Raw genomic sequence first — 15212 nt, forward strand, 5'->3', positions numbered from 1 at the left:
CAATCCTCAAATATTCTGCTTTCAGAGAGAATTGTAATAAACTGAGGTAGAACGGAAAGCAGGGCATACATCATCCTTAGGCATCATTATACGTATGATGAACGACAGCAGCAGAATGGAACCACATACCTTAAAACTGCAATTTACTTTTTTTTCTTTTTTTTGCCGGGAGGGGGATGCGGGGAAGGGACAGGACACAACATATTATCTATTATCCTTTCAACAACAATATAGTTTTTCTGTAAATGTTACCTGCCTACTAGATGTGGATCTCAGTTTTTCAGATGTCTGACCTCAAATCCTCTCACTGGAATTGCTTAAAAAAAAAAAAAGCCTCCTAGAAGCTACAAACGTAGCCACTGATATTAAACCTCCTGCAATTAACACAATGTTAATTTGCTCCTCATCGTTACGGTTTGGTAGTATTACTTTTTGTCATCTATATGCTACTCTTATGTGCACTTCCCATGTACTGTGAACAAAGGCAGTCATGGAACTTTATATTAAGTACTGATACATAATATGAAGTTAAATAAACTTTGGGCTTCTATTCATCCCACGTCTCAGAAATGATTTTCACAATAAATTCTTCACTTAACACTTGCTAAACTCATATTATTGACTCTGTCCCATCACTCCAGAATACATCTGGATACATTCATAGTCATTTCCTTGCCTTTTTTTTTTTCTCTTTCTTTTTCAGCTGTTGAGGTAAACATACATTTAGATAAAGTAAAATAGAAGCCTAGCCTATAACTCTCAGCAGTACATAGTGCTTTCAACACATTCTTTTGAGGTACTGTACAAATCACAATCACTTTCCTGAGTTTTTGCAGACAGAACATCAAAAGAAATGAACTATAGAAATTAAGGTCCAAATTACCAATACCCTAGATTTTTCTGTTCCCAGGTGATACCGCAGAACAGACATGATTGAGGAATACGGTTGCTCGTATAATGGCAAAAATCTGACTGTCTCCTATTACAACAGCTTCTCTCTCTTGTTTAGTCCCATAATGTTTGAAGTTAAAGCTCTTTATATTAGCACATGCCACCAATGTAGATTGTGAGGCAAACAAAAAAATAAAGCACCACTTCAGGCACTTGATAGCAACTAAATCTCAAGAACAGCAGAATGATATAAACACACAGGGTTTGTGTCCTCTCGAAGTCAACCCACTTGCACCTTTGTAAGTGATGCCTGGCTGCAGCAGTATCAAGCATCAAAATAAGCTTTCTGAATTCGTTTCTTGCAGATTACCAGCTTTCTTTTAAAGTACACCTCCTTCAAGTCTATTCTGATGCCTTTAGGTGCCAAGGTCAGTGTTGTCTGTACTTCCCCTTTCCAGCTGTATCGTTACTGCAAGAGAGGGTTGTTTTCCATTCCCTCTGGTGACAGGGTTTTGTTCCCAGATTTTCTTACTCATTTCATTGGCTACAACCAAACATTTTGTTCCATTCAGTGTATGTGTCAAGTTCTTTCTGTGATATACTAGGCTGAATTTTGCAAAAAACATTTTCAAAGTCTTGATAAGTGACTGGCCTCAACTGGCTAGGCATAATGGCTGAAAGGTCAGTGCCCTGCATGGCATGGAGAGGGCCAACCATCGCTTCTTGACACAATCTGGCAACATCAAGTCCGGAGAAGCCTTCCGTCCGCTGAACGAGCAGTGCAACCTCTTTGTCGTTGAGGCAATAGTTGTGCTGTGAGAGCAGTTGAATGATTATCTGGTGCCTTGCTGTGCTGTCAGGTAATGGGATGAGAAGTCGTTTCATGAAGTATCTTCTCATCGACTCATCTATTTCCTCAGGTTTACTTGTGGAGCAGATGACTACAATTTGGTCCTCGGCAGAGGTCAGAATACTGTCTAACTGCATGAGGAGTTCAGTTTTAATTCTGTTTATTGGGCTCTCCTCGCTCAGCTGTGATGAAAGCAGCATGTCAATCTCACTGATGAAAATCACAGAAGGCTGACGACATCGTGCTACCAGAAAAGAGGCATGGACAACCTTCTCTCCTTCTCCTAGCCACTTTGTCACCAAGGCAGAGCCGCTGATCCTAAAAAACGCAGCCCCCAGCTGACTGGCTATGCACCTGCCCAATAACATTCTGCCTGTTCCCTGAGGTCCAAATAAAAGAATGCTCCGAGGTAACGCAGAGACTCCGCTGAACACATCGGGCCTCAGCATAGGCCATAAAACCTCCTCTTTTATTGTAGCTTTGGCCAGATCCAGACCAGCAATATCACTCCAGTCCACGGGAGGTCCCTGGTTGATGATCTCATTGGTCACAAGTTCCACAAGGTGTGGGTCAGTGTTCTTCAGTTGTTCTTCAGCAGGACGGGTGGATGAGGTAGCTGTGCCAATTCCCGATCCAGGCATTGGGTGGGAAAGATGCTGTCTGTGCTCATCACTATGCTCACTCATTACAGGAGACGAGAATTTCCCAAATGGCTCACTTGATCGTGAACCTCCCAAGGAGCTTTTTGCAGAACTATAGGATGGAGGGGTTAGCGCCCTGCTAGACTGACTGCTAAATTTTCTTTGCTGCTCAGAGGACATCAGCTGCTTCGTAGGCTTAAATGCTAAAGATGACGTCTCAGCATTTCTGTCAAATCCATTCCCTCTGCTTGTGTTTGAAATGCTGTTGTCTGGCATTCTATACATAGGGCTCTGAGAAGAGCGCTGTTGGCTGTAGCTGAAATTTCCATAACTGGAGTCCATTTCTGCTTGCCCTGTCATATAGAAAGCTTTTCTTTTCAGAGAATTGGCTGAACTGCTGTTCAGAGGGGTGGGTGCAATTGGTGCAAGGTTATGGGACTGATAGGTGTAACCCGGGACAGTGGAGGGAGGGAGGGGTGTAGGTGCCGGGATGCCCGATGGTAAATAAGCAGAAGGAGGGGGTGCCCCCCCAGGGCTATAACCGGGGGCAACAGCAGTTTGTGGAGGATAGCCAGTAGATGGGTAATTGTAGCTGGATAGGTTGGGAGACCCAGTGTTGTAGCCTGGTACCAGAGTAGGGGGAGGGGGTGGAGGCGGTGGCTGCAAAAGTCCAGAGCTGTGCAAAGGTGACGGATGAGGCGAAGGAAGGGCAGGTGCTGACTGCCCACTATAACTGGAATGCAGATAAGAGCCGTTGTAACCAGTGGCATATTCCTGAGACGGGAGTCCCGAATGAAGACTGGCTACTGTGTGACTTCCGCAGTTGCTGTTGGAATAACTGGGCTCCGTCAAATTGCTGGCTACCCCTGGAGAACTGCCAATGCTGGCAGAGACATCTGCTGTAGGTAGGGCAGTTGTCACTCCAGCTTTACTTGCAGAAATAACATCTGGAACACAGTTCATAGGATAAACCCCGTCTGAGTTTATAGAAGGCTGCCAGGAATCGTTTTCAATCTTCCTTCCGTTCAAAAGACCCGGAGCACCGTCAGAGTAAGAACTTAGTAGTGCCCTTTCGTTGGGACCTTCTAAAATTCCAGAGTACTTCTCTGCATATTTTTTCAACAGGTTTGAGGCAGTCAGTGCAGAAATGTCATCGTTGGCCCAGGCGTACTGATAGGTACGTTGTAAATGGCCCCGGTATGCCTCTGCTTTGTGTGCTGGAGAGCGGGTAGTTGAGGTGATGTCAAAGTGCTGTTCTGCCCACTGTGCATGCTCTGGGGTCCACTGCATCTTTAAGCCTGCAATTTCAATAAAAGATACATTTTAATTTCAATAATGAATTACAATGTGGAATATATATAAACTAGTATACTCATCTGACCTGCATTCTAATATAATATAAATTATACATATCAATAAATTATATACACAAAACACACATACTAAAACACACACATTCACAAAACCTAATTACATCTATATACGCAATACAATGTAAATATGAGGGAAAAAAAAGGCTCCTGCCCCTTGTTTCTGCCCCCTGCCACGACAGTTTTACTTTTACTCCTACAACCCTGTTTCTCCCCTACCCCACCCCCATATAATAAATATGAGACACAGCTGACAGATCACATCTAGGATACCTCTCTGATTTGGAACCCAACACCTAGTTAGCACAGTATAATGCACCCTGCACAGAACAATATGACACAGACATCGCAGGTCACTCTATAATCCAACTCTCATCTAAAGCGGTCCAAGACAGTTTCAAATCTGCTTCGTGGAGTGCAGCAAAGCAATCTCCCAGGCAGCGCTCTGTCGCTTTCATCACACAAAACCTACAACTCGGCATGAATTACAACGGGCTCCTTTCTGCCTCCTAGTCCTGTTGTCGAGGCTCTGAAAAACAAGCGTCACTTGTCTTTCGGTCTTTTTTTCCCGTTTTTTTTTTTAGCCTCCAGGGTACAAAAGGCACAATCCTGTTTAATCCCAAACTACATCTACAAATACTGGTAGTTACATATGCTGTCATCTCGAGCTCAGTACGCGATTATTAAAGTTGCATTCGACACAATAACAGGTTGTAAAATAATGACGGTGTTATTTTTTCTTTAAGCCATAAACACACAAAGAGAGTCCATGTCAGCTTAAGCTTTAGCTTACCACCTCTTACTTGTGCATAGTGCACACATTATTGGCGATGGTGCAGCTGTATCAACAGGCACATTTAATCTGGATCGCATTACCAAAAGTGATTTTTCACAAACAGTCCGGTGCCCTCTGGCATAGATTGTGTGATAAGAGAAGACCTAGATGAAATGAAGCATCTGTGGCACAGGATATCTGCTATATTATTGCTATCCCCCCAACCCCCCCCTTCTAATTTCATCTCTTTTAGCATCTTACAGTCCAGTCAAGGAATCAAACGTGGCTGCCACAGGCTTCCCAAGCTACACAAAATGCAACACACTGTTTGTTTGGTAACAGAGCGGCATGTCGATTCCCATCTGACACCCTCCCCGCCGTTTGCAAAACTGCAGCACCAGACACTGGAAGCTAATTAGCAGGATGATGCTGCGCTAATTGTGTTAATTTACAAGGTTTTAGTCAAAGAAAATCATGCTAGGGCTGGCACTCCTGTCAAGCTTCCAAGTTAATGATTAAGAAATGCATAAGACAAAGAGCAAAACATTGCTATAAATATGCCAGCCACAGAAAAAGTCTATCAATTAATAATAATGAAAATAAGCTTATGAAAACAAATCACAATCTTCCCATTAGTAATTTTGAAAGGCAGTTTTATTGTCTGGAAAAAGGGGGGAAAGAAAAAAGAAAAAAGATAAGAGCTATAATAATGACAAAAAAGCACATCTATTATTTTTTGATATTGAAATAAAAATATTTCAGAAGAAGGGACCCATTGAACAGAGCTGTCTATTGAAATGCCATTCTTTACTTGTACAGCACATATCTGACAATAGATCATGGGTATAATAGTAATTAGATCAAATCAGCTGTCAGATCACTGTCTTCATTGTAGTAGAATTTACTCTTTTTTTTTTAAATCAAAAATACATACAACATTTCACAGCCTTTTCCTTCTAAAATGATTGCCTTATTTTAACCAATGATACTATAGAGGTTTCATTAGTCATTCAAAAACTGCCAATGTATTACAACTGGAAGTTTATTTTCATAAAGTGAGACGATTCTTTGTGTGCGTGTTATTTTAATACTAATATGCTGTAAAACTGGCTTACGACAACAGGCACCATGATTTAGATGGGAAAATAAAATAAGACTTATTGGTTCATGAACTCTGGGGAAATGGAAACATTGCTATTGTCTAAATATTTCACACTTCAATAAAAAAGTCCTTATCAACTTGCAAACAATTACTATGTGAACTTAATTATGTGAATGCATATATGACGCATAATTAAATCTCAAATTTTGTTCAAACATAAATAGCTTACATAAAATCAATTTCTGAAGAATAAATTAAGTCCTAAACAGAATCAGCATTTAGAAATGACAGCACTGTGAGTCATTACATAAAATACCAGGGAGGAGAACTATCAAATAATACACGTACATTAGAAATCGCTTTTATAATGTACAATGACAAAGTATGATAAGTATTACATTGATCACAGTTCATGTTTAAATGAGATGCACATTCAAGCCCTTTTCTTCATTCAAGATTACTTTCAAATATGAAATATTTTAACACCTTAGTGAAAAACAAAACTCAACAGCTTCTCAATAAACCCTGACATGATAAACATGATTAATTTAAATATGTATATTAGTTTTTACAGTAAAAAAAAATTATAACATTTCCATGTAAAAATCCTACTTGCCAGAATTAAAAACGTTTTTTTTTTTTTTTTTTTCATGATTAGGTTGTGATTTTGGCAAAGCAATCTATGCACTATTGAGAAGTTTTTGTTCACATTCAGTAAAAAGCAAGAATTTTCTTATACTTCTCAAAGACATCAGTACAGATATGGTTAAAGGTGACTCAAAGAAACATGCAGTACCGGACTAATACATCCTAATTATTTAATTTAAACACTTCCAAATGATGATTCCTTTTAAATCACACTTTCACATCTCACGTCTGCAAATTACAATACATTTGCAGCAAATTACTTTTTTTTTTTTTTTTTTATTCCATCTCATCTGCATAAAGTGCCACTTTCAACAATCACAGAGGCGCTTCTGGCTAAGTGTACTTTAACAGGTACAGTTCAGATCCCTGAACATCAAATGCTTAATGAAATGGAAACAGAAGAAAAAAAATTAAAATAAAGCATGAGTGACTCAAAAATCACTCAGCTGTGGAAAGGGCTGCGGCTCCAGAGAAGCGTCCCTCTTCTTGTAGCGGAGGACAAGATGGGACACTTCATTCTCCCAGTTTCACAGACAGTTTAAAATAACCCTTCAGGGGCAGCTCGAGCGCAGGATGGAAGGGTACAATATTTATACATATGCATATACATATTCATATATATATTTATATAATCAGTGTTCATAGGGATTCTGAATTTCACATATATCAACCTTATATTAAAGACTATTAAAAATATATTAATTCACTCAGGCTTGTTTTGAGTTATATTAATTATGGACATGTATAGAATAGATTGACCCCCACCCCTCCGAAATGCTATTATACATAAATAGTAGACAATTAGCATATACTTGTATTATAACAAAAACGACCGATTCCTCTCCCCAGCAGTGAAATGCAGTCTATCATGTGCCTAAACTGCTTCCCTCCTTGTGTAAAAGAATCCACCAACTAACTCTTCATGTTGTGTTGGTCTTGCTCAGGGGAGCAAAGTTCAGATTTCAGCAGGAAAAACAAAACAAAAACTGAGGCATGTTGGCAGTGAGAAATAGAGAGAGAGAGAGAGAGAGAGAGAGGAGAGGAGAGGGAGAGAGAGACAAAGAAGGAAGGAGAGAAGCCAGGATAGTGGGGGTTGGGGCAGGGGAAAAAAAATGCATTCAGAGGAGCTGTCACCTCCCTCTGCACCAGTCAGCAGCAAGTCAGCCTTTTTTTTTTTTTGTTTAAAAAAAAAAAAAAAAAAAAAAAAAAAAAAGCCACGGAGAGTCCGAAATGAACTGTGCTGGTGTTGGCCTATTGAGGGTCGCAAAAATACTCTACTATTAATACCGAACTGAAAAACTGAAACTGTAGGCCATTTTCTAAGGTGCACAATAATGTAGAATATATATTTATATATATTAAAATCCCTTCTCTGTTTCAACGGGTATAATTAGTGAATGTTCCATTAGTGAAATATTTTTTCATTGGCTCTAGGGCATTAGCTCAAATTTCACTGATTAGCAACTCAGAGGGCCAGAGAAAAGGAGGTCTTTGTATAATTTAACAGTACATGCTGGTCAGGCTTTGTACACCATATCCCAAAACATACAGCATTGGAAACGGTACAAAAAACATTTTTGGTAACAGCTTTGTTAGTTGTTTTTTTATTATTCATCATTTTGTAGATCTTTTTATAAAATATACATATAGTTTATATGATTAATGCAATATAAATGCATAGATACTACCTAACCCTGAAGTTCTGCTAAAAAATAAATAAATAAGCAGAATTATAAAAGGTACCATAACATGGGAGATAATTCAGCTGTCAAAAGGTTTAAAATTTAAGTAACAAGATTTGCAATAGCACTCTCATTGAAGTACTTCTTATTTATTCTCATCATCAAAAGCATACATTAGTATGGGCTTTTGCTGCTGCTACCACAATGTGTTAGTCATTACACCTGTCCAATATAAAGATGTCAAGCACTATTTAAAAAGGCATTGACATGAAAAGCAAAGCAACAGAAGCAAAGTAGCTCAGCTTATTTAATTTTAAGTACAACAGAAGCTGTCATGTTATATCAGCAAATATAACTGAGGAAAACCGTAAAAAAAATTGATTTCATTTCCAGACAAATGTATTTATTACTTTAAAAAAATTACACTTTAATTGCCTCTTAAAATAATAAACATCTCTTAGCTTCATATTCACATAGTTTTATATTAAAATATGATTTTAATTTGCATTTAACTGATGTAGGCATGTAACACTAGAATATAAATCTATTTATGAAACGATCTATGCCAAAAATCTATCTATGCCTTTACACAATCACATAAAATATAAAGCGATTTTGATGTAAAATCCAAAACAAATTTAAACATGTATTTATTAAATTCAGACTATTTAAATCTTACATTGTTCATGGAAACATTTTATATTTATTTTGCATTATTACTTTTCCATATTCAATTTGTAAGACAAAGCTTTCAGTTCAAAATGTGTACCACGTGATTCCTCGTCCCCCCCAAAAAGTTCCACCACACAACGCTATGTAAATTGTGACAGTGAAGCATGTATAACTTAAAAACCATAACTCACAGTTCATGATCAAAAGCTCTGTATTAATTTTTATTTCATTTAATTTCTGTTACTGCAATCATCACCAAAGAAGCAAGAGAAACAGAGAGCTGACCTTTTTGGGAACTATTAATCTTGGTAGCCTTTGCTGTTTTTAAGCAAACATGACTGCGCCTCCGCTCGGTCCATCCAATTTCCCAGTGCGTAAATTGGACTGCCGCTTGCACAATTCTCTATTCATTACTGTGCCGCTGAAAGTAAGCTCAGAGGTGGCTGTGGTTTTGTGTGTGCAATGCCTTCTAGCAGGATTCCCAAGCATCAAGGCAAAGAAATGTGTGTGTTTCTTTTTTTTTTTTTTGGTGAGTTGAGCTGTCATAATTGAAATGTGCTCTAATCAGACTCATTACTGTTTTCAGCAATTTGCACCACCAAAGATGCTTATTAGGTAACTGTGTTTAATAAACCGCTCTTTAGAAAAATAACTGTAATGAGCTCTTAACAGTCAATCTTCAGCGTGATTATAATGTGGAAGGGTTTCCACCGCCGAACAGACTGCTACATTTAGTAATGTAATAATTAAGCTGCAGAGCTGTTTGAAAGCATTTAATATTATCAGTGGATTCTTACATCTAAGAAAAATCCGATATCTTCTTCAAAAGGTGCTGAAGATATTTATAATTACAGTTCATTATAGTGTAGGAATTTTCATAAACTGACCCACGCATCCTTACAAGATCAATTTCGGTTTAAATTATACATACAAATTTGGTTTCCTTCTCCCGACTGCAATTTTGTGTTTTAAACAGAAATAACCATAAAAAAAGCATACAGACCAAATAACTCTATATACACACCACATATCGATATAGCCTACATACATACATACACATTACTAATCCATACTACAGTCATTTAAATGAGTCGAAAAGGCCAGGCAGCACCATTTAACCCACAATTTAGTCAAATACAGGGTGCTGCAATGTCTTTTTTTTTTTTTTTTTTTTTTCTTTCTGTCAGAGCTATTAAGATCTTAGGTCTAATGCACAGAATGTTAATGCTGTTGAATATTATTTAGCATGAAAAAACAATAGAGTGTATTCTTGTGTCTCTGTATATTTAATAAGTAACAGTATATTGTGGATGAGAACTGCAATTTCATCCCACTAAATGAGAAGTGTTGTGAACATGCTATAGCATGATACAAGCTTCAGCAGTAGAAAAATAAACTTTGTCTTTAGGCATCTGACAATTTCAATCAAGTTTTTTTTTTTTAATCTTTAAAGTAGACTAATTAAGAAACTAAAACAAAAAACAAAACAATGGAGTCACAAACACTGTAGCCAAAAATCGGTCCTATTGTTACAGGTTCATATTATAAATCAGGTAACTCTTGACCAGCTCAGGTAGATTGAGGAAACTATATTTTTTCCCCTGGATTTAGGAAGTATTCATAAGATATAAATGTGGACAATATTTTTTAGGGAGGACCTCATAGCGAGAGAAAAAATAACACTTCAAATGAACAGTAACTACAGGAATATCTTAAATGAAATCTAAGATAAATATAAATTTTACATTAACATTATTTTCAAATACATGTTGTTTATTTAAAAACCTCTCCAACATGGTAAATATCCATATTGCAAAATACAGTACTTTGAATTGCTTAAAGTTATGACTTGGTGAATACATATTTCAACACTCCATGTTCCTCAAGCTATGATGTCCCTACAGAAACAAGTGACTGTTGACATTACAGTAGGAGTGCAAAAATGGTCCGTCAGTGCTCTAGAAAAAACACATACAAAGATCGAAAGTGATAGATGCAAGTTTCCAGATCAAATCCTATTTATTAATTTGTAAGCTAGCTTGTTTGAATGACAGCTGTAAGACTTTATATCCAAACAGATCATGTGAATTATCTCTGGAGAGGTATAGTTAACAATTGAAAAAGGCGTAGCTGACCTTTAACTCTCCAGCTCCCCTGTGCACCTCTTTCGTGAATATAGACAAAATCTGTGCAGTCAAACGGTACATTTCAGGTATTGTTTTAGGAGTTGGAAGACCAGTAGCTAAGGCAATGATAATCAGTTGTTTTTGCAGGATCCCCGAAATGAGACAATTACAGCTGTGTGGTCAGAGCTCCAAATAATGTTGTCACAGCTGTGAGACTAATATGTGTCAAGTATATCTACATTGTCAAACGTACATTTTTGATTTGCAGCCTATGTAACAGTCATGCAAGTTCCAACCAGTTTTTTCTTGTAATAACTTTGTTCGTCTTAAAGCGGAGTTTGCTCGTCTCTGAAACTGATGCTCATATCATTATATATGTATTGTAGGTCTGCATTTGGTTTTCCAGTTCTTATTGCACTCGTTCATAGTGCTGCCACCTACTGCGTTTTCAGGAAATAGTTGTTCTACTGTGGAAGATAGTGTCGTACAGACTTTTTTTTTTTGTAATTATTTAAATCAAACTAAGCCCATTTCATTTGTCCTTTCAGCCTAACTCACTTAAACATGTCTGTCTGTCGAATTGCAAATGTATTGGGAAAAGAACAAGTCTGTACGTCCAAACCAGAAGCCTTTTACATATTTACATAAAATAACAAACACAAACACACAAGGAAAAAAATAATCCCATAGCAGTATTCCTCAGCCTTTTCAGAACTAAATCTAAAAGCTGTCATTTCAGTAACAGTCATTAAAATAAAAACTGTAAAAAACATTCTTAAATCTTACAAATCCATATAAGATACTCTGTGACAAATGTCTACTTGCAAATGTACGTTGTTCATATTGGTATAACAAATAGCCTACATCTTACAGCCTACTAGGTTTCCTTTCTAAACTGAAACAAAGAAATAAATACATAAATAAAGATAATTCTAAAAGTTAAAAAAAATTATAAAAAAAACAAGAACGGCACTCACTTTGAAGTATGCAATTTAAATTCACCCACTGTCAGCTGGCTTACAGAGAAGAGTAACTGAAAAAACTGCATTTTGAGTACTGACTGCAGGCATTTAAGCTTTAATGGCACTGCAAATCATCTTCACAGTAACGTTAGCAAATAAGCCCTAATAAACGAGAATGCAAGCATAATTGTAGGTTTAGGCATATCAAGATTCAATTTATTCCGAAAGATACCTCAAAGTATTGAAAGGAACAAAAGATATGTCAAGTGTTTAGTAATCTTTGAAAGCAGTAAACTCATGACTCAAAACTACTACAACATGAAACAGTTTGATGGACAACTTTCAGGAAGCAACACCAGCGAAGACAGACAATAGGATGGGATGTTTTTCTCTAAGCAAGAATTTGTTTAGGAAACACATGCACCTATTCCACTACTTTGTACCCAGACATACCCCCCAAGCCAATCATCTAGCCTTATTCAATAACCTTGCACACGAAGTTCACAATTGCTATTCTATCATTCATTTTGTTCCATTTTTTTTTAACCTGTTTACAGGAAATGCGTATTTTTAACAATAAATAATGCAAGGATTGTCACAAACATGGAGAAATCCCTCATTTGCTACACTACTCCTTTTACATGCAGAGTTGGTGATCTTTTGATACGGATTACTGTCTAGTTCCCGGCTGCCATCCATATCAGGGTTATTCACTTATTTTTCCGTGTGTATTAACAAACAAGTCAGAATTCTGACCAAATCTTTCCCATGTAAATCTTCCCATGTGCTTTTGTTGTTTAAATGTTTAGACTAAAATTCTCCGAACAGTAACCGTTCAAAACTGCTAAAATCTTTTGGTTTGATAGAACATTCTTCCTTCTGCCAAAGAGCTCCCATCAAATACTGTGCTTTAAATTTGCAACTCATTGGTGGATGTAACTTTGGTTTGGTCTGGGCCTTTATTGTACAAGTTGAAACCTTTAAAACAGAGAATGAATATGTACAGGATTGAAAGTAATACATAGTGAAGGTCATACAAAATCTGCATACTATCCATACACACTTCAATCTAGACTATAATTTTTCTTTCTGATAACCACCAATAACATAAAATCTACAAAAATACAAGAGTGATACCAGGACTGAAAGATATGGGGAAAAAAATAAAAAATAAAAATAAAAAAAAAGAATAGACATTTTAAAAATATATATATTTTTAGCTTGGAACAAAAAGAACAAGGTGTTCATAAGCTTATAAAATAAATTCACCATGGAGACCAAAATAACTGCAGAGTCTAAATTCAGGATGTAGAACTAGAAACATTTCCCTACACAAAGTGGGAAGGCAATACCTACTCTTCCAGTATACAGTTAAGATAGTCTTGATGTTCTTGTATCACCGAGTTAACTACTAGATAATCAAAATGGGTTGAACACTCTCCTTTAATCTCTAGCCTTTGTTAACATATATGGTTATACAAGCAAACCGGAGATGCTGAGAAAGTACAGTCATTTGTTTATGTTATCTGAAATTGCAGAATGAGAATTTGTATTGAAAAAGAAGCATATGGAAGGGTTTGAGTAAAATACAACCTGGATAGTTAATTGGAACAATGCTAGTTAAATCAAAACTTGCTAAAGTCATAACTAGCAAACGCAGCCACAGATGTCAGACATATGAAAGGCACATTGCAGGCAAAACCGACTGTAGCTGTGTTGCAGGAACAGTGCTGCATCATCTGTGCATGAAGCAAATATTCAGAGATTAAAAATCGATTTTTAAAGGTTAATTTTGGGGGAAAAATGTCCTGTATTTTGTGAATTACATGTACTGCCTGTTGGTACAGTAGGTTTATGGTCCAATGAAGAGAATAATGTTGCCTTGGGGTCCATTGATGCTTAAAGTACAGCCTCTTTTGACAACCCTTTCTGATTAATATTTAGTGACCCTTGTCAATAAAATGTCTACTGGTCATTTCCATGTATGGATTCCTCCACAAACCCTACGGGTAAGAACAATTCAAACTGGTAAGCCATTGACCTACACAAACATGTCATTACGTGAAAAGGGAATGCATACCAGATGAATTACAGCTAATGTGTGAGAACTATCCGTGTTCTGATGTAAGAGAATGTTCACATTTGGCCTCCATGTATCACATTTGATAATTGACTTCCAGTGGTGGGGGGGGAAATAAAATAAAAAACAATTTAAACATTAACAGAAAGGTGAACAAAGTCTCTCAATGTCATTAAAAGAAGCATTGATTAAACAAAATACATGCATTATAATGCTCAGTTTTGTTTTGATTTTACAGTCCAAAGAAGCCCTATAACACTTGACTATTGCTTTTGTAGATGCACCTCTTAAGACTGGGTTAAATTGTCAGTATAATATCCAATGCCTAGACGCTAATTATAGAAACATTGCTTATGCAATTGCTTTAAATAAATAAATAAATACATACATCCATAAAAAAATCAGGACTACATTAATGTGAACGTACAGGAGACGTAAAAAGTACATGTATACACTCTAGTTATCTTTAATACAGTCAACCCATCAGTCAGTCAATTTTCTGTGACAAGACAGCACTTCCTAATCACAATAATATTCATGATGCTATTCTCAGAAAAGACACTGTGCAGTCAGTCTGCTTTGACAGAGGTATAATCATTTCAATCTAGTAAACACCTATTATGTATTTCAAAGCAGCTGCATCCTTGAATGATACAATGCTCCTTTTCTTAGCCCCTGAAAGTCCAATACCTACCAACAGAATCCCTTAAGAAACAGGTAAAAACACTACATTATTCCGAATAAGGTTTTCCCAAGATTATTCATATCGTCTTTGTTTCCTGTTCCCGTAGGTATGGTTCTTTTTGATGTATAACACTTAGATTTTCAAGTTTTTTTTTGGTACGTCCAAGACCAATTTGACAAGTAAATGAAATTTAGCATTCTTAGTTGTATTATTTAATGTCAACCCTTGATGCCTTTTGTTTCCTGTCTTCAGCATTACCCAATATTAAATAACTTACAGTGGAAGATTTAAGCATTGGTTGCACATTGCTTTTTTTATTTTTAGCAGGCAAACATCATAATAGGTGGATGATCTTTTTCAGACATAATACAAACATCTTTATAATTTTTTTTATTGTTTTAGACTCTTGCATAAGAGTTTTAGTGCACCTATGAAAGCATACTCTAATAGAGCAAAGAAAGCCTTTCACCTCATCCACAACTATCCATCTGTATAAATAAAATGAGATAATTATTGAGTGAACAACCAAGACATTATGTCTACATTGCACATTTTATTGTGGTAATTATAAATCATTACAAACATAGTGCTTTCTGTTATTAAGTGGCTGGTAAGTACAGTAGATGCATCATATTTCAAGAGTAGGCAATATAAATGAGCACAGACAGCAAGGTGAATAATGACTGTCCATTATCTTATATTGCTTGCAATAATAATTTTCAAGTGTC

The 15212-nt window shown here is 36.7% G+C and overlaps 1 protein-coding gene across 2 annotated transcripts in view; it reads right to left on the minus strand.

The window, feature by feature from the left end:
- Positions 1-580: 580 nt before the first annotated feature.
- The window catches only part of fign (fidgetin), a 51642-nt gene continuing 37010 nt past the window's right edge, over positions 581-15212 (minus strand). For both annotated transcript variants that reach the window (XM_066688001.1, XM_066688000.1), the window contains exon 2: positions 581-3680. In XM_066688001.1, coding sequence (XP_066544098.1) covers positions 1429-3672 — 2244 coding nt within the window. In that variant the 5' untranslated portion in view covers positions 3673-3680 and the 3' untranslated portion in view covers positions 581-1428. The remainder of the gene's footprint in view (positions 3681-15212) is intronic.

This window comes from Amia ocellicauda, chromosome 16, assembly GCF_036373705.1.
Source record: "Amia ocellicauda isolate fAmiCal2 chromosome 16, fAmiCal2.hap1, whole genome shotgun sequence".
Lineage (NCBI taxonomy): Eukaryota > Metazoa > Chordata > Actinopteri > Amiiformes > Amiidae > Amia > Amia ocellicauda.